General features: G+C 38.3%; 1 protein-coding gene and 1 pseudogene across 4 annotated transcripts; both read left to right on the top strand.

Moving 5' to 3' along the window:
* Positions 1 to 23419, top strand: LOC126610691 (uncharacterized). Of its 4 annotated transcripts, none has more exons than XM_050278803.1 (5): positions 1 to 48; positions 21577 to 21842; positions 22516 to 22596; positions 22849 to 23068; positions 23171 to 23419. In XM_050278803.1, the coding sequence occupies exons 2-5, from the start codon at positions 21591 to 21593 to the stop codon at positions 23185 to 23187; spliced, it is 570 nt and encodes a 189-aa protein (XP_050134760.1). In that variant the 5' UTR covers positions 1 to 48; positions 21577 to 21590; the 3' UTR covers positions 23188 to 23419. The 4 variants fall into 4 exon arrangements, with proteins under 4 accessions (XP_050134760.1, XP_050134762.1, XP_050134761.1 ...); XM_050278805.1 differs by lacking the exon at positions 1 to 48 and adding an exon at positions 1162 to 1201; XM_050278804.1 differs by lacking the exon at positions 1 to 48 and adding an exon at positions 2314 to 2353.
* LOC126612706 (small nucleolar RNA R71) lies at positions 18264 to 18370 on the top strand (annotated as a pseudogene).
* Positions 23420 to 24418: the final 999 nt, after the last annotated feature.

Raw genomic sequence — 24418 nt, 5'->3', positions numbered from 1 at the left:
GGGCGATTTATGAATTTACGCCCTTGGTCTCGCTACCCTACGAATCAGGTCAATATCCCTCCCTCTCTAAACCTTGATTTTGCTTGTAATTGATTTGGGGTTTATTTTAGGGTAGGAAATTTGGGATTTATAGTTAGGGTTAGGCAATTTGGGGATTGATTTTCGTAGTTTCAATTGTGTGTGAAGTTGTTTTGGGCTGTAGTGAAAGTTCATTTTGTAGTAAATTTGACTGATATTCTTGTAGTTATGCGCACACTCTGTGTATTTTGTAGTAAATTACCAAGAAAATACAAGGGAAAGAAAGAGGTAATAATTGAAGTTGTAATTTTTTTGGTTTGATTGTCATACTGTCACGTAGTATTATTACTCATTTTCTGATATAATATGTGATTATTGAACTCACAACTCTTACCAATGGCAGATGCATTAAGGGACTCGATCACCCGGCAACCCCGATCAGTGGTTGTGAGGCCTTCGAGGACCACCCAAGTTTAGGCATATGGTATAGGAGAAAAGTGCAGAAACGGATTTGCGGGTGCATGTTTTGCAAATGATTAACGAAGGAGAATAATACTATTTAGTTTTTTAAAAAACTTGGCCAAAATTACATTGTTTTGAGCCAAGTCATTTAAAACAAAATAATTAAAAGTAAGTCTTCTTATTAAGTCACGTGAGGAAAACCTTTTTTAAATAAAAAAAATAAAGAGAGTATTTTATTTTCTCCTACCCGAGATCTCCACCCAATCCCATTTTGCATTCATTTTCTCCAATTGGGTAATTCAAATTCCTTTTTTCTTCTAACCATACCCAACCGATCGCCAAGCCATCACCAATGAAAATCATCATTGATTAGTTATGACAATCATAATAGTCATAACTTTTTATATGGCATTGGTGCACCTTCACACGGCTTTCCGTGCTACATAAAATAATAAATCCTAAACAAATAGTTTTTAATGGTTAATCCACATGATATATATAATTACGTTAATGAGATCTACATGTTGCCACATCAGCATACTAATAAAATAATGGATGAAATATAAATGAAATGATCAAATTGATGTGCAATCATAAAATTCAAGGACAACATTGATCACTTTTGAAAGTAAATAAATAGAAAAGAGTGGAGTGGGTAATCCCGATTTTTAGAGGGCGATTTATGAATTTACGCCCTTGGTCTCGCTACCCTACGAATCAGGTCAATATCCCTCCCTCTCTAAACCTTGATTTTGCTTGTAATTGATTTGGGGTTTATTTTAGGGTAGGAAATTTGGGATTTATAGTTAGGGTTAGGCAATTTGGGGATTGATTTTCGTAGTTTCAATTGTGTGTGAAGTTGTTTTAGGCTGTAGTGAAAGCACATTTTGTAGTAAATTGGACTGATATTCTTGTAGTTATGCGCACACTCTGTGTATTTTGTAGTAAATTACCGAGAAAATACAAGGGAAAGAAAGAGGTAATAATTGAAGTTGTAATTTTTTTGGTTTGATTGTCATATTGTCACGTAGTATTATTACTCATTTTCTGATATAATATGTGATTATTGAACTCACAACTCTTACCAATGGCAGATGCATTAAGGGACTTGACCACCCGGCAACCCCGATCAGTGGTTGTGAGGCCTTCGAGGACCACCCAAGTTTAGGCATGTGGTATAGGAGAAAAGTGCAGAAACGGATTTGCGGGTGCATGTTTTGCAAATGATTAACGAAGGAGAATAATACTATTTAGTTTTTTAAAAAACTTGGCCAAAATTACATCGTTTTGAGCCAAGTCATTTAAAACAAAATAATTAAAAGTAAGTCTTCTTATTAAGTCACGTGAGGAAAACCGTTTTTAAATAAAAAAAATAAAGAGAGTATTCTATTTTCTCCTACCCGAGATCTCCACCCAATCCCATTTTGCATTCATTTTCTCCAATTGGGTAATTCCAATTCCCTTTTTCTTCTAACCATACCCAACCGGTCGCCAAGCCATCACCAATGAAAATCATCATTGATTAGTTATGACAATCCTAATAGTATATCTTTTTACATGGCATTGGTGCACCTTCACACGGCTTTCCGTGCTACATAAAATAATAAATCCTAAAAAAATAGTTTTTAATGGTTAATCCACATGATATATATAATTACGTTAATGAGATCTACATGGTGCCACATCAGCATACTAATAAAATAATGGATGAAATATAAATCAAATGATCAAATTGATGTGCAATCATAAAATTCAAGAACAACATTGATCACTTTTGAAAGTAAATAAATAGAAAAGAGTGGAGTGGGTAATCCCGATTTTCGGAGGGCGATTTATGAATTTACGCCCTTGGTCTCGCTACCCTACGAATCAGGTCAATATCCCTCCCTCTCTAAACCTTGATTTTGCTTGTAATTGATTTGGGGTTTATTTTAGGGTAGGAAATTTGGGATTTATAGTTAGGGTTAGGCAATTTGGGGATTGATTTTCGTAGTTTCAATTATGTGTGAAGTTGTTTTGGGCTGTAGTGAAAGCACATTTTGTAGTAAATTTGACTGATATTCTTGTAGTTATGCGCACACTCTGTGTATTTTGTAGTAAATTACCAAGAAAATACAAGGGAAAGAAAGAGGTAATAATTGAAGTTGTAATTTTTTTGGTTTGATTGTCATACTGTCACGTAGTATTATTACTCATTTTCTGATATAATATGTGATTATTGAACTCACAACTCTTACCAATGGCGGATGCATTAAGGGACTCGACCACCCGGCAACCCCGATCAGTGGTTGTGAGGCTTTCGAGGACCACCCAAGTTTAGGCATGTGGTATATGAAAAGAGTGCAGAAACGGATTTGCGGGTGCATGTTTTGCAAATGATTAACGAAGGAGAAGAATACTATTTAGTTTTTTAAAAGACTTGGCCAAAATTACATCGTTTTGAGCCAAGTCATTTAAAACAAATAATTAAAAGTAACTCTTCTTATTAAGTCACGTGAGGAAAACCTTTTTAAATAAAAAAAATAAAGAGAGTATTCTATTTTCTCCTACCCGAGATCTCCACCCAATCCCATTTTGCATTCACTTTCTCAAATTGGGTAATTCCAATTCCCCTTTTCTTCTAACCATACCCAACCGGCCGCCAAGCCATCACCAATGAAAATCATCATTGATTAGTTCTGACAATCCTAATAGTCATAACTTTTTACATGGCATTGGTGCACCTTCACACGGCTTTCTGTGCTACATAAAATAATAAATCCTAAAAAAAATAGTTTTTGTTGTGAACATTCCTAGTTTAAGTATGATTGTGTAATTCCTAGATTATATTTGATTCTAGTTATCCTTTCCTATTACAACTTGTATTACTTGGAGAAGAATGAATATCTTCTCTCCCTTTACTACTATAAATAAAGGCACAATGTAGGAGGGATAACAACACGCATTCCCCTACAATTCTACAAACACACATCTCTCTTCCCTCTCTCCTATGCCGCCGGCCCCTCTCCCTTTGTCAGATAAAAATAGACCACAACACGTTATCAGCATGCTCCTACCGTTGTGTTTAGGAATCTAACGTTGGAGAATTTTTTTTCTGCATCAAAACAGTTCATCCATATCATCACGCAATTAGATTCTTTCAAAACAACGGCTTTTAACTCGATATTTTGCAAGCCCTGATAGCATGAACATTCACCATGATGCATGACCCAACTTTATGTTTAACGTATTTTAGATTCTACATAAATTGTGTATGCCTCATAACCAAAATTGCTACAATTATGTGAATTTGATATTTTTCATGAATTAAATCTTACATATGTACATGCATTGAAACTATTATTTGCATATGCATCAAAGTAAATATGTGATTCATTGAATTATATATGCATCTAATTGAATTAATAAAAAATAAAAAAATTTTGCGATTGGGACTTAGGGTTATTTCGAACCCGTGACCACCATCCTGCGGATGGGGACTCCACGCCAAACCGAGAGCCTACAGCTCTCCTATTCTCCAAAAAACCCACAGAGCAGAAGCTCCAAAACCCCACACCCAGAAATTCAACACCTTTCTTGGTGTCCCCGACCATGGCATGGTCTGCAGCCACAACCTTGAACCTTTGGTTCATATTCCCGACGACTTGAAGTCGTCCCATGTCGGCAATTGAACATAGATTCACCGGAATCTCGTCAGAATATTCTTGAAAATTCGATTTCAATTTTTAGGGTTTTATAGTTGTTGAAACGTTGTGATTCTCTTGTCTCTGTGGTTGTTCATGACAACCGTGACTCACTCCGAGCCCCAACAACCCCGACACAACCACCTGCAGTGGCGTCGTCAATCAAAACTGATGTTCTTCCCCAGTGATACACACCCAGCACACGCTAGGGTGTTTTTGGTTCAGACCTGAGCCCATTAGGGCTTAAATGGACACGGTCACAAACACCAGCCCTCCGGGCTTTGGTGTTCTGCTTGAAGCCTTGCCATTTGGGTTCCCAGATTGCAGCCGATCCATTTAGCCCATTTTCTTCTCAGCCTGATGAAAAAAAAAACACAAAGAATTTTTTTTTTTGCTGCCTACAGTAGCCCATTTCTCTTGCCATGTCTCCCCGTGAGCCTGCAGCTCACCCATGAGCCACCCGTGGGCTTTGCCCATACTTTAGGCCCCCGAGATTTTATTATTTAATATCTTTAAATAATTTAGGTTTTTATATTTTTTTCACCCACATTTTTAATTTGGCCCAAAATCCAAATAAATAATTAATTCCATTATAATTATACAATACTTTTGCATATACTTGTTGCATATTTGTTTGCATATATATTTGCGTTTGCCTGCAGGAATATATGAACCTGAAGTTCATAATTACTTTGAAACCTGAAGTTTCTTATAAACATGCCTTGTTTGAAAACCTGAAGTTTTCACTTAAACATATCACCCATGAAAACCCGAAGTTTTTCATGCAAAATTAAACCAATACATATATATTAGAACATGTATGTTCTACTCCTATGTGAATGTATTGATTTTTCTCCATTACACTAACCACATCTTGTCCATCTATTTTGTGATAGGAACATGTCGAATTTGAACAAACTCGACTTCACCGCTTTAGAGGTCTCTGGAAGGAACTACCTCAAGTCGGTTCAAGATGTAAAGCTCCACCTCATTGCAAAGAACTTGCTTCCTGTTATTAAAGAAGCAAGAGATGAACCTGTTTGCGAAGCTGAAAAAGCCACTGCTATGATCTTCATCCGAAGACATATCCATGACGCTCTGCAAACCGAGTACCTTGCTGAGGAGGATCCACGTGCATTATGGGTTTCTTTGGCTGATCATTTCGATCACCAAAAGGACATATTCTTGCCTGAAGCAAGACACGACTGGCAACTTTTGCGCTTCCAAGACTTTAAGTCTGTGAATGAATATAATTTTGAAGTTTGTCGAATCCGGTCACTTCTCAAGTTTTGCAATGAAACTTTGACTGAAGAGGATGTCCTGGAGAAGACCTACTCGACCTTTTCTGCTTTTAATATTGTCCTGCAGCAATAATATAGAGCTCAGAAGTTCACCAAGTTCTTGGATTTGATCTCTGTTTTACTTCTTGTTGAAAAGCGGAACCAGCTGTTGATGAAGAATCATCAAGCTCGACTTACTGGGCTATTGTTGTGCCTGAAGCACATTATAGCACTAATCAACACCTAGCGCCAAAAGAGGTGTGGTAGGGGCAGCCAGAAATCATCCCACAAAGGTCAAAGGCCCATCCAAGGGAGGAAACAAAGCCCATAAGCGCCCAAACCTCGCTCTCAAGGCCCCAAACTTCAAGAATAAGGGCAAAGCACCCAAAACCATAGATGACGTTGTGGTTCAAATGACCATTGGTCCCATGTTTGCCGAGCCCCCAAGAAGGTTGTAGATGAATATCATTCTCGTCGTAAGAAGTTTGAATCAAACTTCATGCAAGTAAATGAACCGAAGACTACAAAAATGGAGGTTTCTGACTTTCAGGAGGATACCACTCCTATGAACCATACAAAAGCATGGCAGACCCCTTGGTTCAAAGGATTCACACCCCCGGAAGAGGAAAACCACAGCAAAAGGTCCTAAAGAGTCTACCATGAATCCGACTATCGCTTACTCATTCTACCCAACTCATGAGGAAATTCTAGATTATGGAAGCGTCCTTGAAGAGACGAATCCTCCTCCCGAGAATCGTGAGATTTCGGTCTATTATGTTAGCTTAGATGATGTGTGGCATAGAAATGAGATGATTGTCGACGATGCATTAGCATTTGCAGTAGCTATTGAGATCATGTTGAGCGATGACATTGAACCGTGTTCCGTTGATGAATGTCGACGTAGAGCTGATTGGTCAAACTAGAAACAAGCAATCCAAGTCGAACTCGATTCACTTGCAAAACGTAAGGTGTTTGAACCTGTAGTTCCTACTTTTCCACATGTGAAGCCCGTTGGCTACAAGTGGGTTTTCGTTTGGAAGCGTAATGAGAAGAACGAGATTGTGCGTTATAAAGCTCGTCTTGTAGCACAAGGTTTTTCGCAACGCCCCGGGATTGACTATGACGAAACTTACTCACCCGTTATAAATGTGATTACTTTTCGCTACCTTATCAGTTTGGTAGTTTTCGAAAAACTGGATATGCAGCTGATGGACGTAGTAACCGCGTATCTCTATGGGGATCTTGATACGGAAATTTATATGAAAGTTCCCGAAAGACTTACATTGACTGGTTCAAATATTTCCAAACCCCGGAACACCCTCTCAATTCGACTGAGGTGTTCACTCTACGGTTTGAAATAATCCGGAAGAATGTGGTATAACCGTCTGAGTGAGTATTTGACTAGTCAGGGATATGTGAATAACGAATTATGTCCTTGTGTGTTCATTAAGAAGTCACATTCTGGATTTGCGATTGTTGCAGTATATGTCGATGACATGAATCTCATCGGAACTCCTGAAGAGCTCGCGAGAACTGCTTCGCACCTGAAGTCGGAATTTGAGATGAAAGATCTAGGTAAGACTCGATACTGTCTCGGTCTCAAGATAGAGCATTGTTCGGATGTAATCTTAGTACATCAATCGAACTACACCCAAAATGTGTTGCGTCGTTTTAATGAGGATAAAGCGAAGTATTCGAGTACTCCTATGATCGTTCGTATGCTAGATGCAAAACGAAATCCCTTCTGTCCAAAGGAAGATGATAAAGAGATTTTGGAGCCTGAAGTTCCTTATCTAAGTGCGATAGGCGCTTTATTGTACTTAGCTCAATGCACTAGACCTGACATATCCTTCGTTGTTAATCTTTTGGCAAGATACAACAATGCACCAACATGCAGACACTGGACTGGCGTGAAAAACATCTTCTGTTAAACATCTTCTGTTACCTTAAGGGTACTACGGATTTAGGCTTGTTCTATCCCTACGAATCCTCGAATGATGTCGCACCCTATGCTCATCGGGTTAATTCTCGCCTTGTTGGTTATGCCGACGCTGGATACTTATCCGATCCGCACAAGGCGCGTTTTCAAACGGGTTATGTCTTTACCATTGGAGGCACAACAATTTCTTGGAGGTCAACTAAACAGACCTTAGTTGCCACTTCGTCCAACCATGCTGAAATTCTCGCCTTACATGAAGCGACTCGGGAATGCTTTTGGTTGAGAGCAGTAGTGGGCTATATTCGAAGCTCCTACGATCTTCATCCCGCCGTTAATGCCCTGATGACGATTTTTTAGGACAACGCAGGTTGCATCGAACAACTCAAGAAGGGTTACATCAAATGAGACAACACCAAGCACATTGCGCCAAAGTTTTTCTTTACACATCAACAACAAGAGCATCAGAAGATTAAAGTCACGCAAATCCGTTCACAAGACAATCTGGCCGACCTCTTCACCAAATCACTGCCTAAGGCGACGGTTCAGAAGCTTGTTCAGGGAATTGGTATGCATAAACTTTCTGAGTTGTAACTTTGCTATTTCTCTTTGGAATTATGTCAAACTCAGGGGGAGTATCCTGTAGATACTTGCTTGATCTTAATGTACTCTTTTTTATTACAATTAGGAGCATTTTTCCTAATGGGTTTTTGCTACCTAACTAGGTTTTAACGAGGCACCCACCTTGGGTTGGTCATATCCCTGATGACGTCCTATAGACGTTTCTTTTGACTTTGCATTTCTCATACATTTTTCCTTAAACTATGGATTTTGTCCCTACTCGAGTTTTTGCCATAGCCTTAGGGTTTTTTTAGTGAGACTTACTACTTATGCAAGTTCCTACCTTGTTGAGAATAAGCATTATTCATTGGAATCAGTGCCGACGAGTTGACTTCCTCAACTTTTGCATGATGCTGAATCTACCTTGAGTATTTACACACTCAAGGGGGAGTGTTGTGAACATTCCTAGTTTAAGTATGATTGTGTAAATCCTAGATTAGATTTGATTCTAGTTATCATTTCCTATTACAACTTGTATTACTTGGAGAATAAGGAATATCTTCTCTCATTTTACTACTATAAATAAAGGCACAATGTAGGAGGGATAACAACACACATTTCCCTATAATTCTTGATAGCGATTTTACCACTTGTAAAACAAAGGGTTAAACCATAGAAAATTCTTGTAAGAGAACAAGTGTTTGTAGTATAGAATGGCTCAAGCAAGGTCGATCTCCTCAGGGACTGATATAAACAATTTACGAGTTTTTGTGTATTTAACTTATTTAACTCTAAGAATTACACTAATTTGACGAAACTAAATATTACTGGATGTGACTTAAACAAATATCTAAAATGGGAATTGGTTTATAGGAACAGTGATCCAACTTAAACAAAACAAGTAAATGAGGAAATTTAAGATAAAATAACTGATTGAAGAAAAATAGATTGTCAATATGCTAGAATTCAACTTTTACCAACAACACTCCTACGTAGCTATTCCAATTGCTTAAATAATTGAAAACACATATGCTTTGAAGGTTGGATTTTCCTTGTGTATGTTTTACTTGTGACATTCAAGCTAAAACGCATACCACTACATGAAACTTATCCATGACATTTGGATTAAATATAAACATGAGTGATTCATTAATCTTGGTGAAAATCCTTTTGTTAAACCATATAATCCCTAAGAGCATGATAATTACCTTAGGAGAGTACAATCCTCAATCACAAGAAGCACAACCAATTTTAACGTGACATTCGTTCAAAATTGCATCCGATAACTTTTCTAAGCATCCTAATGGTGATCAATCATCAAGACACATAGATAGTTTAATTTAGAGATTGAAAATATCAAAGCAAGCATGTAACAACACTTAAGCAATTGAAAAATAAATCTACGTATTCATGTTGCGGCTCATGGCCTCACTCTAGCAAAAGGAAATTAGTTACACATAATTATTTGAATACATAAGAAATTATCCATGAAGAATCAAAGAAAGAAAACACCCGTGTTTGGTTCCTCCTCTGCTCCTGACTTCTTTTCCTCTGCCGCGCCCTGTATTTTTTTGTTTTTCTTTTTCTCTTCTTGCCTGTCCGTGTCTCTCTGCCTTTGTTTCTTTTATTTTCTTTCTCAATCCGCCCTCTCTCTCTGCGCAATAGCTTCTTTATGCCGTGTCTCCCATCAACCCACTTTTCAGCCTTTGTTTATTCATGCCGTGCTCTCCCACTCCTCATTCTTTTATTCTGTCAGTGTCTCCTCCACACCCTGCTTATTATTCTTGCTTTCCTTTTCTTATTCCTTCCACTCTTCTTTGTCTGTGTCCCCCATTTCCACTAATCAGCTATAATCTTTTCTTTTTCCCCACCACAAAAGCTTAATGGAAGACAAGTCCACTCTCCACTTGCCGTGTCTTTTATTTGTTTTTACAATTTCCTTTTCTCCATTTTGCTTGAAATTGATCCTAAAACAAATTTAACTGCACATTAACACAAGGTAAAATAAAATGCCACAATTTTAACACAAAAACATCACAAAGACTTTAGAAATGGATGGTATAAATGCATGAAATATATGAGTGATCAAATACCCCCAAACTTGCATTTTTGCTAGTCCTCTAGCAAAACAAAACACAAAACAAAACCACTCAACTAAGACTAGATTCAACAACTTAGTAGCCAACTTCTCAATTTCGATTTCAGAGATAAGTGCTAATCATGAAACAAACAACCAAAAACTAAGCAAGAGCTCAAAACATCATCCAATAGTTAACCAAATTTCCTTCAAACAAAACGTTGAAAAGCCATGTGTGAGCTAGCCATGTCAATGAAATTCCAAACTCCTTTAAATCATCATATGCAAACATGTGAGTTTCTCACAAGACATACGCTCATTCACTCATAAGTTTTGGTTAATGTGTTTCACTCAAGTGATCTCATTGTACATGCCGCCATATGCTTGCTTGTCCACCTAACTCGCTTATCAATATTTAAGTAATACCTTGGATCAATAGGACTTTATTACGGTTGTAATGGGGCTAAAGGTGATAGGCTAATGAAAGAAAGGATATGGAAATCAAAAATTTTGAGAAAGTACACTTTATTAGTTTTCCAACACCTCAATATCACATCACCTCAAATTGAAAGCAAAATAATAAAACTTTGAACACCTGTTACTCCCCAAATTCAACTTCAAAAGGAAATTTATACTATGCAGACACATTTTCAACAAATCAACACTCTCCAATTTTCATATATTTCGTTTTTTTTTTTTTTTCAATTGAAAGAAACAAATCTGCAAAAGCTACATCACCCATCAAATTCACATTTCATTGTAATACACATGCTCCATCCATCTTTCTACATAAATGAAACCCCCAAGAGCACAACCCATGTAATACTTTCTCAAAACAATAAGGAATCGATTTCTGTGTATGGGCTCAACTCCAATATTGGAGCAAGGTAAAGAGATGTGGCTAACAAAGAAATGGCTTAGTTAAAGGCTCAATGGGCTACTACGGATAAACATAGCATATAAGGTAGGCATGAAAGGCTCAAACGATCCAAAGATGGCCTATATCACTTCCAAGTTATTACATGAATTGATTAATGAATCGAGTAGTATAAAGCAAGTTCTAGAGATACATGTACAGTGAGATCATACGCACAAGAAGGAATGAGATTGATGCATAATGGTTCAATCATGTATAGGTTCAAAAACTCACAAGGTTTACATAATCTCACATGATTCACATATGAAACGCTAAATCATGCTCAAGTTTCACATTGACAAGACTAGGCACATTTATTTTTCAAGTTGATTTCTGGAAATCACAGTTAACATAAAGACAACGAAAGAACTTAGACTTTCTTGAAAGTAAGAAAGAAATTAAGATCAAATCTCATCATTGAATTGAGAAGTAGCTACAAACAACAATAAAAATGCAAAAACTTTTTTTTTTTTAATTTAATAAATAAACTAACGAAATATATTTCCACCCCCAAACTTAATTATAGCATTGTCCCCAATGATAATGAAAGGAATTTTTGAACAATAAGACATAAAAATGGAAGGAAAGAAATATAAAATGAAATAAAGATACATAAAGAAAAGGAAAGAACACACCAATTTGTGTAGGCGAGGAGAGCAAATGTGTGAGTCATTATTCTCTGCTTGTTTCTTCTGCACCGCGGGCTGGCACAAGGTAGCTGTGTTGGTCTGTTTCTTTCTTCAATCTTTCCAAGTGTCCACCTCTTGCTTTCTTTCTCCTTGTCCCTAGCTGAGGATGAATTGGTAAATTGTCTCCACATGCTTCGAGGTATCATTTTCACTTCCCTTATCTGTTCCCCAGGCAGATGTGGTAGACGAAGAGGAAGCATAAGATGATGAAGATGAGTACTCGAGAGCAACGCTAGGTAAGCAATCAGGAAGGGGTTCTAGGCAGTTGGCTCCAGATCAGAAGATTGATACCAAGTGCTGGCTGATTGCTCTCTTTCTCCTTGTCGTAAAACAAAGACAAGGAGAAGGACATGGAGAAAGCATGATATGAGATACTCTTGCTTTCAACCTTCATGATATGAAATACTTTTGCTTTGGATGAGTTGTTTGCAGAGGTACCCCAAGGAATTAGGAACACTGAGTGACTCGAGAGGGTGTGTTGGAAAGGCATTCTCTGAGAAGAATGAGGTTATGTATGTCTGCCTTGCCATGAAGTGTGAAGGTCGACATTTATAGGAAATAATAACCGGTACTGCTCTTTCACTCTTGTCGGCAACCGTTGGATGATTGAACAGTAAACTTCACGTGCTTTCTACTTTACCAGAAATCGTCGACAGATTGCCCGTGGTTTCTGAGCAAGCTCAGCTTTTGAGAAAGCTAGCGCATCTTTGATTTTTTTAGTTGGCTTCTTCGATTTCTGAGCTCGCCTCTTCGATCTCTGAAATCCCATCGCGTGCTGATTTTTATAGAGGTATGCAGGACGTTCAAAGCACACTTGAATTTCTGCATGTAAAAACTCCCTCTTTGCATTTCTACGATCTTGACTTGTCCGACCTCTGCTTTCTTTAACACTTCTGAAAAATGTCTGGCCCTTCCGACCGTCGTTTTGACTTGAACCTTGGTGAAGAGGCAGTCCCGCCTTCTCCAGACAACATATGGCGCCCATCCTTCATATCCCCTACTGGCCCCCTTACCGTTCGGGATTCGGTGATGAAGAATGATATGACAGATGCGGTGGTGGCCCAGAACCTTGTCACTCCTAAAGATAACAGACTGCTTTCAAAACGGTCTGATGAATTGGCTGTTAAGGAGTCTCTGGCTCTTAGTGTACAGTGTGCAGGTTCCGTGTCCAATATGGCCCAACGCCTATTTGCTCGAACCCGTCAAGTTGAATCGTTGGCGGCTGAAGTGATGAGTCTCAAATAGGAGATTAGAGGGCTCAAGCATGAGAATAAACAGTTGCACAAGCTCGCACACAACTATGCCACAAACATGAAGAGGAAAATTGACCAGATGCAGGAATCTGATGGTCAGATTTTACTTGATCATCAAAGGTTTGTGGGTTTATTCCAACAGCATTTGCCTTCGTCTTCTGGGGCTGTACCGCGTAGTGAAGCTCCAAATGATCAACCTCTGATGCCTCCTCCTTCTAGGGCTCCGCCGACTGCTGAAGCTCTACCGACTACTGAGACTTCTCCTAAGCAGCCTTTGTGAAAGCTCCCTCTTGTATTTATCTACTTAATGTTCCTTTCGTTTTTATGAATGTAAAAATACATTGCAAGAAGTTGTGGTAGAGATTGCAAAATCATTACCTGCATAAAGGAACAAAAGTAGGACTTAAACACATAAACCAGAAAACAAGAGAAAAACAGAACAAGAACATTTAAAATTATTTAAAATAAAGATGAAAGATAGCAAGCTTGGGTTGCCTCCCAAGAAGCGCTTTAGTTACTGTCTAGAGCTAGACATTCTGTTGGCAGTTTGATTCAAATAACAGGTTCCTTCAAAGTGATGGAATCCTTAGCAAGATCATATGGAGACTCCTTGTATAACTTCAAGCGATGTCCATTAACTTTGAAGACAAAACCAGTTTGCATGTTTTGGATATCCACAGCCCCATGAAGATGGACCTGTACAACACGATATGGACCATTCCAACGTGATTTGAGCTTTCCTGGGAATAGTTTCAATCTTGAATTAAAAAGCAAAACCTTCTGACCCGGTTGAAACTCTTTACGAAGGATGTGAGCATCATGAAATTTCTTGGTCTTATCCTTGTAAATCTTTGCATTCTCATAAGCATCATTCCTTATTTCTTCCAGTTCATTCAACTGCAGCTTCCGCTTCTCTCCCGCTGCTTGGTAGTCAAAATTGAGGTGCTTAATAGCCCAATATGCCTTGTGCTCAAGTTCCATAGGCAGATGGCAAGCTTTCCTATACACCAAACGAAAAGGAGACATCCTAATTGGTGTCTTATAAGTTGTCCTATATGCCCACAAAGCATCAGTAAGCTTTAAACTCCAATCCTTTCGAGATGAACTGACAGTTTTCTCAAGAATCCTCTTGAGCTCACGATTAGATACTTCAACTTGTCCAGATGTCTGTGGATGGTATGGGGTGGCTATGCGATGATGAATATGATACTTGGCACAAAGGGAAGCCATGGTGCTGTTTAAGAAATGCGTACCTTCGTCACTGATGATAGCACGAGGTACTCCAAATTGGGGAAAAATAGTATTCTGCAAGAAACCTAACACCACAGAACTTTTGCATGTTGGAGAAGTTATTGCCTCCACCCACTTAGAGACATAATCAACCGCCACCAAGATGTAGAGATTGCCATGTGAAGAAGGGAAAGGTCCCATGAAGTCTATACCCCAAACATCAAATAGTTCAATCACCAAAATACTTTGTTGGGGCATCTCATTTCTCTGAGAAAGATTTCCAACTCTTTGACACTTATCACAAGCCTGGCAGCATAGGTATGCATCTTTGAATAAAGATGGCTAAAAGAAACCACTCTGTAAGATCTTGGCCGCTGTCCTTCTTGGTCCAAAATGACCACCACATGCATAGTGGTGAGCAAACTTCAAAATGTTTTCTTGTTCTTCTAAGGGGACACACCGACGAATGATTTGATCTTGGCAATGCTTGAAAAGGTATGGCTCATCCCAAAAGTAGTGTTTTACAGTGGAGAGGAACTTCTTCCTTTGTTGGTAATTGAACTCTGATGGTATTTCTCCAGATGCCAAATAATTTGCGATGTCAGCATACCATGGTACTTGATGAGTAACCGCTAAAAGTTGCTCATTTGGAAAGCTCTCTTGCAGGGGCAATGAATCTGCCTCATCAGTGCTTGCATTTACTAATCTTAAGAGATGATCCGCCACAACATTCTCACGTCCCTTTTTATCTAGGATCTCCAAATCAAACTCTTGCAAGAGAATGACCCATCGAATCAATCGTGGTTTGGCCTCTTTTTTAGACAATAAGTACTTGAGAGCAGAATGATCAGAATACACAATGACTTTAGCACCAATTAAGTACGATCGAAACTTTTCAAGAGCAAATACCACTGCAAGTAATTCTTTTTCCGTAGTGGCATAATTCAGCTGAGCATCATTCAAAGTGCGGCTGGCATAATATATAACATGGGGGAGCATGTCACGTCGCTGACCAAGGACAACACCCACAACGTAATCGGAAGCATCGCACATGAGCTCAAAATGAAGGGTCCAATCTGGAGCTGTTATAATTGGGGCTGATGTGAGAAGATCCTTCAATTTGTTGAAAGCATCATGACAATCTGCATTAAAATCAAAACAAGCATCTTTAGCAAGTAAATTACAAAGAGGACGACTAATTTTGGAAAAATCCTTGATGAATCTTCGATAAAAACCAGCATGTCCCAAGAAAGATCTCACATTCTTCATAGAAGTTGGTGGTGGTAATTTGACGATCACCTCAATCTTTGCCTTGTCGACCTCTATTCCTTTGCTTGAAATTAGATGTCCTAGCACAATGCCATATTTAACCATAAAATGGCATTTCTCCCAATTTAACACAAGATTAGTCTCCCTGCATCTTTCCAAAACCAAAGACAAGTTATCCAAACATATATCGAAAGAATTACCAAAAACAGAAAAGTCATCCATAAAAACCTCAACAATATTTTCAACCATTCCAGAAAAAATACTCATCATGCATCGTTGGAAAGTGGCAGGGGCATTGCACAATCCAAATGGCATTCGTCTGTATGCAAATGTACCAAAAGGGCATGTAAACGTTGTCTTCTCTTGATCCTCAAGGGCAATTGGAATTTGGTTGTACCCTGAATAACCATCTAAGAAACAATAGAAAGAATGACCAGCTAGTCTCTCGAGCATCTGATCAATGAATGGCAGCGGAAAATGATCATTTCTAGTGCTGTTATTGGGCTTTCTATAGTCAACACACATTCGCCATCCGGTGGTCATCCTTGTAGGCACAAGCTCATTGTTATCATTCTTCACCACAGTAATACCAGTTTTCTTTGGAACCACCTGAGTCGGGCTCACCCATTTGCTATCCGAGATTGGGTAAATGATACCTGCATCGAGTAACTTCATCACCTCAACTCGTACAACTTCCTTCATGATCGGATTTAGACGTCTTTGAGCTTCAACAGTTGGTTTAGTCCCAGCCTCCATAAAAATCCTATGCATGCACAAAGCTGGACTAATGCATTTTATGTTAGCAAGTGTCCACCCCAGAGCATCTTGATACTTGCGAAGAACTCTTAGTAATTTGTCTTCCTCCGTGTCATTAAGATCAGCAGCAATAATAACAAGCAAGGTCTCATTCACCCCGAGATGAGCATACTTGAGGTGGCTCGGCAGTAGCTTGAGCTCTAACTTCGGAGCTTGCTCACTTGAAGGAAGAAGGGGCTGCTTAGGCACTCCAAGGCTTTCATAAACATGTCGCCACTTTGGATTATGAATTGGTGCACTATCCAGTGCAGCAATGACGTCCACCACATTTTCTTCCATAGATAAAGTACCATCATGGTTGGTGAGGCAAGTTAACAGCTCATCATTAGATGATCGTGAGGCAAAGTTTGCATGCACAATCCCATCCAAAACATCAACACGAAAACACTCTTCAAGTTCGAAAGGACGCTTAATAGCTTTAAAGAGTTTGAATACAATTGATTGTCCTTGCACTCTTAGGGTTAAAGTACCTGCTTCCACATCAATAAGTGTCTGGGCGGTGGCCATGAACGGTCGGCCTAAAATGAGAGGCATTTCCTTGTCTTCCTCCATGTCAAGTACAATGAAATCAGCTAGGAGATAGAATTTATCCACTTTAATAATCACATCTTCCAGAATACCCAAAGGATATGTCATGGACCTGTCTGCCAATTGAAGACTCACAGATGTGGGCTTGAGTTCTCCTTCACCTAATTTTTGAAAAACAAAATAAGGCATAAGGTTAACACTTGCTCCTAAATCAATCAATACTTTATGAAAATCAAGACTACCAATAATACAAGAGATAGTGAAACTCCCCGGATCTTTCTTCTTGGGTGGTAGCTTATGTAAGAGGACAACACTGCATTGCTCAGTTAAAATCACCTTCTCATATTCCAAGAACTTTTTCTTTTTAGAACATAGCTCCTTCAGAAATTTGGCATATGATGGGATCTGTTTAATAGCATCTAATAGAGGCAAATTAATTTGAACCTTAGCCAACATCTTCATGAATTCAATGCATTGTTGATCCTTGGAACGTTGTTGCTGCCTTTGTGGAAATGGCAAAGGTGGCTTATATGGTGGCTTGTCAGAAGGTGCAAATAAACTACCAAGGCCTTTTTCCTTGTTTGAATCAGAGTTGGGTCGAGATTGCACTTTGTCACTTGTACTAGGATCTGGAATACCTACTTCAGAAATAGCCTCTGACCGAGACTTTGCAGCTAATGGCGCACTTTCAGTAAGCTCTTTTTCTTCCACTTCGGCTTCATGGTGCACCACTTCTCTGTTGTCATAGCTCTTGCCACTTTTCAATGTCCGTATTACTTTGCAATGCTCCATCCCTCTTGGATTTTGCTCAGATTGGCTCGGGAACTTTCCTTTCTCTCTTTCATTAAACATGGTAGCAAGCTGTCCAACTTGAGTCTCCAAATTTCCCACTGATGCCGTGAGATTCTGAATGCTAGTTTGTGTGGATTGGACAAAACTGTTGGTGCTATTAGAGAGAGCAGACATATGTTGAGCTAGCTGTGACATTTGGTCTTCAAGAGATGGTTTTTTAGTCTCACTAGTTGATTGGTAAGACTGTTGGTATTGACGTGGCTGTTGGTTGCCACCCCAACTGAGATTGGGGTGGTTCTTCCACCCAGGATTATATGTATTGGAATAAGGGTCACTTCTGGGTCTAATGAAATTATTCACCATATTCACATGATCTTGCACAAGCTCAGGGTAGTTATCCTTGTTGGGGCATTGAGTGATGTCATGAGTTGTCTCACTACAAATGATGCACGCTTCTTGGGCATTGGGCATGGAAGAGACCTGCATTAATGCAGCAAACTTGGCATTAAAATTCTTTTCCATTTTAGCAATTTGAGCAGAAACATTAGGAGAACTCTGAGAAATCTCAAAAACTCCCATCTTTTGTGTTTGTTCTTCTGTCCATTATTGGGATTCAGAAGCCATCATATCAAACAACTCAAATGCTTCCCTTGCAGATTTCGACATTAATGACCTCCAGCAGATGCATTCACTTGACTCTTAGTGGTGGCATTGAGACCATCATAAAATATGTTCATTTGAAGGTTAGAATCAAACCCAGCATGAGGACATTTTGTGTACATCTCATTATACCGTTCCCAAGCTTCATGGAAAGACTCGTTTGGCTTTTGAGCGAAAGCCAATATCTCTTTCTTGAGTGCAAGCGTCTTGGAAGAAGGAAAAAACTTATTGAGAAATTTTTCTTGCAATTATGTCTATGTTGTAATGCTATTGGCAGGCAGAGAATGCAGCCACGCCTTGGCTTTGTCCTTCAAAGAGAACGGGAACAAACGTAACTTGATAGCTTCAGAAGAGAAACCTCTGATTATGGTGTTGCCACATGCCTCAATAAAATCAGCCAAATGCATGTTGGGATCACTGTTTGGCAACCCATGAAAGGATGGCAATATGTTGAGGATGTGAGGTTTGATTTCAAAGGTTGTCCCATCTTCCACATCTGGATATATAATGCACCTTGGCACTGCATTGATTCTTGTTGCCAATGAATTCCTTAAAGGTTGACCTGCTGCAGGTAAGGCTAGGGCCATGTGTGCAACTGGTGCCAAAGGTTGGAAAATAGATATGCTGCTCTCAGGATCACGGAACAAATCCTTAAGAAAAGTATCACCAAGGTTGGAATCTTGTGCTAAATATTTTTCTCTAGCTAACTTCCTTGCACTTCTCTCTGGTTCAGGGTCGTAAGGAATAAGCACTTGATTCTTGGACCTTGTTCCAATCACCATATACTACACCTGAACAAACAACAGAAATATTAAGCCACAATAAAAATAAAAGTAAAATAAAATAAAACTTAACAGAAATTAACTAAACAACAAAAAGAAAAAGAAAGTAAGTAAACCTAGATGAATTAAAAACACAATTTATGCAAATTGGCAACCACTAGTTAATTAAACGAAGACAAAAATCTCACACCACACATCCACTACACTTAATCAAAGATCAAAACTCAACTAAATTAATTGCTGTTTTTTTTAATTTTCAATAATAATTTTTTTTTAATTTTAATAATACGTGATTTAGAACAGAAATTTGTGAAAGGGATACATAAACAGATTTCTAACGCAAATATACAGCATTATTACGGTACCAAAGTTAAATTCACCATCAATGGGCTTAATCAAAGAGGATTCTTGAGAACTTTTTTTTTTAATTTAATGATTAATAAAAATAAGACATAAACATAAGCATAAGAAAAATAAACACAAAAACTTGGGAACTGTTGGCACAGTCCCCAGCAACGGCGCCAATTTCTTGATAGCGATTTTACCACTTGTAAAACAAAGGGTTAAACCATAGAAAATTCTTGCAAGAGAACAAGTGTTTGTAGTATAGAATGGCTCAAGCAAGGTCGATCTCCTCAGGGACTGATATAAACAATTTACGAGTTTTTGTGTATTTAACTTATTTAACTCTAAGAATTACACTAATTTGACGAAACTAAATATTATTGGATGTGACTTAAACAAATATCTAAAATGGGAATTGGTTTATAGGAACAGTGATTCAACTTAAACAAAACAAGTAAATGAGGAAATTTAAGATAAAATAACTGATTGAAGAAAAATAGATTGTCAATATGCTAGAATTCAACTTTTACCAACAACACTCCTACGTAGCTATTCCAATTGCTTAAATAATTGAAAACACATATGCTTTGAAGGTTGGATTTTCCTTGTGTATGTTTTACTTGTGACATTCAAGCTAAAACGCATACCACTACATGCAACTTATCCATGACATTTGGATTAAATATAAACATGAGTGATTCATTAATCTTGGTGAAAATCATTTTGTTAAACCATATAATCCCTAAGAGCATGATATTTACCTTAGGAGAGTACAATCCTCAATCACAAGAAGCACAACCAATTTTAACGTGACATTCGTTCAAAATTGCATCCGATAACTTTTCTAAGCATCCTAATGGTGATCAATCATCAAGACACATAGATAGTTTAATTTAGAGATTGAAAATATCAAAGCAAGCATGTAACAACACTTAAGCAATTGAAAAATAGATCTACGTATTCATGTTGCGGCTCATGGCCTCACTCTAGCAAAAGGAAATTAGTTACACATAATTATTTGAATACATAAGAAATTATCCATGAAGAATCAAAGAAAGAAAACACCGTGTTTGGTTCCTCCTCTGCTCCTGACTTCTTTTCCTCTGCCGCGCCCTGTATTTTCTGTTTTTCTTTTTCTCTTCTTGCCTGTCCGTGTCTCTCTGCCTTTGTTTCTTTTATTTTCTTTCTCAATCCGCCCTCTCTCTCTGCGCAATAGCTTCTTTATGCCGTGTCTCCCATCAACCCACTTTTCAGCCTTTGTTTATTCATGCCGTGCTCTCCCACTCCTCATTCTTTTATTCTGTCAGTGTCTCCCCCACTCCCTGCTTATTATTCTTGCTTTCCTTTTCTTATTCCTTCCACTCTTCTTTGTCTGTGTCCCCCATTTCCACTAATCAGCTATAATCTTTTCTTTTTCCCCACCACAAAAGCTTAATGGAAGACAAGTCCACTCTCCACTTGCCGTGTCTTTTATTTGTTTTTACAATTTTCTTTTCTCCATTTTGCTTGAAATTGATCCTAAAACAAATTTAACTGCATATTAACACAAGGTAAAATAAAATACCACAATTTTAACACAAAAACATCACAAAGACTTTAGAAATGGATGGTATAAATGCATGAAATATATGAGTGATCAATTCTACAAACACACGTCTCTCTTCCCTCTCTCCTATGCCACCGGCCCCTCTCCCTTTGTCAGATAAAAATAGACCACAACAGTTTTTAATGGTTAATCCACATGATATATATAATTACGTTAATGAGATTCACATAATGCCACGTCAACATACTAATAAAATAATTGATGAAATACAAACGAAATGACCAAATTGATGTGCAATCGTAAAATTAAGGACAATATTGATCACTTTTGAAAGTAAATAAATAGAAAAAACTGGAGTGGGTAATAGCGATTTTCGGAGGGCTGATTTATGAATTTACTGTATATTCCGGGGTGGCAGATATCGGACATTCCTATTTCTCACCTCTTCACTCCTCTCACTCGTCCCTGGTGCCCTTGGTCTCGCTACCCTACGAATCAGGTCAATATCCCTCCCTCTCTAAACCTTGATTTTGCTTGTAATTGATTTGGGGTTTATTTTAGGGTAGGAAATTTGGGATTTATAGTTAGGGTTAGGCAATTTGGGGATTGATTTTCGTAGTTTCAATTGTGTGTGAAGTTGTTTTGGGCTGTAGTGAAAGCTGACTGATATTCTTGTAGTTATGCGCACACTCTGTGTATTTGTTAATGCGATAACAATGTGTAATGCTGACAGACTGGGAAGCAAGGATGGTGATTATGTCTCTTCGTTCTGTGCTCCGAAAGCTGGGTACTAATCGATCCACTTACAGTAACATTAGAAGCGCCGTGCTTGGGGCTTCTCAGAGCGCGGCTGTCAACAACAATTTCAGAAATCCCGAGGCCAAGCCCGTGTCTTCAGTAGAGTCTAGTGCTGGTTATTGTTGTCACCATGTTTCTGATGATGGATACCTCGCAATGCAATCGAGGACGACGGCCCCTCGCTTTCCCTGTTCTGGGCAGGTATATGAAACTCTCAATTCTCAACTAGGCTGCTTAGTCATTACTTAAGCATCACTTGCATACAGATTAAGATCACCATTTGTTTCTTGTAACCCTTTATGTTGAATTTGGGATACGTTTGTAAGAAACACACTACAAAACAGTAGGTAGCTGGATTTTCCTGCTTATGTGTCTGTAGCAAAAGATGGAGTGCACTTAGAGGATTTTGTAAATGACTACTTGAAACGAGTCATTTGAAAATCCTTTATTTAGTGGTTTTGTAATGCTTGTACAATGCATTCTTAATCACTCCGCGTAATGGTTCTGAGTGCATTTCTAACTAATTTAGCTTAAATCCCCTGATACTTGGAAATCCCCCATCCAAACTAATCTTTTTTTCAAGAGAATTTGACTCAGTGTCAGGGTCTGGATACTTATTTTACATTTTTTGTTAATTGTGTCCCCTCTCCACTATGATTCACAAAATTCTTGAAGGGTAATCGTTTTTCAATTCACTCTTTTGTTACCTCCACCTTTGGTAACTTTGCCATCACTTTGGGTGCTTAAACTCGCATAGGTATACCTACAAAACTCTAGCAGCGAACGAGGGTCTGGAACCTAGGCCTCCCTGCTGCTGTAGTTTTCAAATAATATTTCTTACCAATTTGCACTTCTCCCCCCTTGTTTTGAACAGGAATTTGATTATTATATCAATTTAAAAGGACGGGGATTAGAGGCTGCCCGTTTTGCCACACAAGAGTTCAACAAGCAAAAGGTTTGTATTGATTTTAATTTTCTGAATTGGCAAAAGCTGCTCTTCTGGGTGTGTAGTTCTTCCATTAGCCCCTATTTATTTATTTTTAGCAGTAACTTGTGAAGACAAAATGTTTTTTCTTCTCTTTGATTTCACATGTTTTATCTCTTCATACTGCCATGATGTTTTATTCACGAAGAAATAGTTTCTTTTTATCAACAACTGTTGTGAATATTTAGATGCTCGTGTCTAATATTTTGCCTCGTCTTTCAGAATGCCCAACTGCAGTTTGTTAGAATGCTGTGTGCTAACAGGCGGAGGCTTAACAATGGTCCTCATTACATGTATTTTATATTGCTTGAGGCAATGGATGGTGGTGAGCTGAAAGTCTACCAGGCACATGTTTCGCCAGATTTCACCGGCGGCATGTCTTTGCAATTCCTTGGTCGTGTCGTGGAGAAGGGGTCTCCTGTAAAATTATTTGATCCCCTGGGTAAGTGTGGCAAGCTACTTCCATTAATTTTGTCTTGGATTTATTTCTTAGCGCGGAAGAATGTAAGCGTACATTGATCAATCTATGGGTTTCTTGAAACAGATAACTTTTGGGACTGAAGGTGGTTCGCTGTGGCTGCTGAAAGAAGCATCAATTAGAAATCGGTTTTTATTTAATTAAACTAGATTAGTGAAGGTGGATGACTCTTACCTGCTATGGAACGTCGTAACTCTAACCCTAGCTTGCAGACTTTCCTATTATTTCAACTTTGTTGTGGGATTAGAAGTATGAAACTTTGGCTGGCATGCCATTCTCATCACTTTGAACTTAATGCAGCAAATTTTATTGCTATCTGCTATCTTCACCGGGTCTCTCCCACAGAAGGCCCCCAGCCGGCCGGGATTGCGAGTGTAATAGACGTCACATGTTATAACATGAATGGAGTAATGACACTATATGGTAGTGAGAGCGTTTTTAGTTAAATATCAAATATAATCAAACCTCTATAAATTAATAGTTTTGGGATCAAAGGAAATTTATTAAGGCTTATTTTATCAACACCTCACATATTGTTGAATGCACCCCACAATCTTAATACACCTCACATTTGCTTTTTTAATTAAAATTTATCTTAATATACCCTACTTACTTTTCTATAATACCATCACGCTCCACATCTCAACATACATCTCACATTTTCTACACATACCCCACAGTCTTCATATCTTAAAAAAGCAAAAAAAAATTTAGCCTTCCCCTTTCTCCAGCAAGAACCAGCCACAATTATTCTTCTTCTACCACGCCACGCCAAATGTTGATTAAAGAGTAACATTGCTTTGATAAAAACTTGAGGTCACAACATTTAAAGGAAAGGCCAGTGCTTCAGTTCCTCCATTTCTTTTTGTTCGGACTTCAACCCAAGATAAGTAGGACAATGTTGCGAAACCTAAAAGATGTGTACGCAAAAGAAAGGGACAACATTTCTGAGCTCTCCTCGAAAATTTGTGGAAACCATATATCCTTAAAACAAGACTTGCAAATGAGGGCCTTTGTATTGCTTCTCTGAGCCAAACTGCCAACTAATAAGACTAATTAAGGGGTTACTTGATTTGGTATGGAAGATTGATTTGATTGAAGGAATCAGGTTCAGAAAGATGGAAACTGCCCAAGTAGGAATATGAAAATGGGGACAAAAGTTGGGATTAATTGATTGAATATCAATTATCAATGTGAAGTGTATTTGGTTTTGGATTAAGATTCTCTTATGAATAATTTTTTTAGTCAACGTCTTTGTAGTTTTATTGATTAGAATTTTGTTCTATGTCCAATGGAGAGGGAATGGTTTTGAGA

Source organism: Malus sylvestris, chromosome 17, assembly GCF_916048215.2.
Source record: "Malus sylvestris chromosome 17, drMalSylv7.2, whole genome shotgun sequence".
NCBI classification, from domain to species: Eukaryota; Viridiplantae; Streptophyta; class Magnoliopsida; order Rosales; family Rosaceae; genus Malus; species Malus sylvestris.
Note: the sequence above shows the minus strand (reverse complement) of the source record. Positions and strands in the feature narration are given on the sequence as shown.

What these genes read in the sequence shown, in the direction of transcription:
- LOC126610691 (XM_050278803.1), top strand. Translation starts at nt 21,591, where the DNA reads ATGGTGATTATGTCTCTTCGTTCTGTGCTCCGAAAGCTGGGTACTAAT. An exon ending in GCTTTCCCTGTTCTGGGCAG is followed by an intron (nt 21,843 to 22,515) that starts GTATATGAAACT and finishes TGTTTTGAACAG; the next exon opens with GAATTTGATTATTATATCAA. An exon ending in AAGAGTTCAACAAGCAAAAG is followed by an intron (nt 22,597 to 22,848) that starts GTTTGTATTGAT and finishes CTCGTCTTTCAG; the next exon opens with AATGCCCAACTGCAGTTTGT.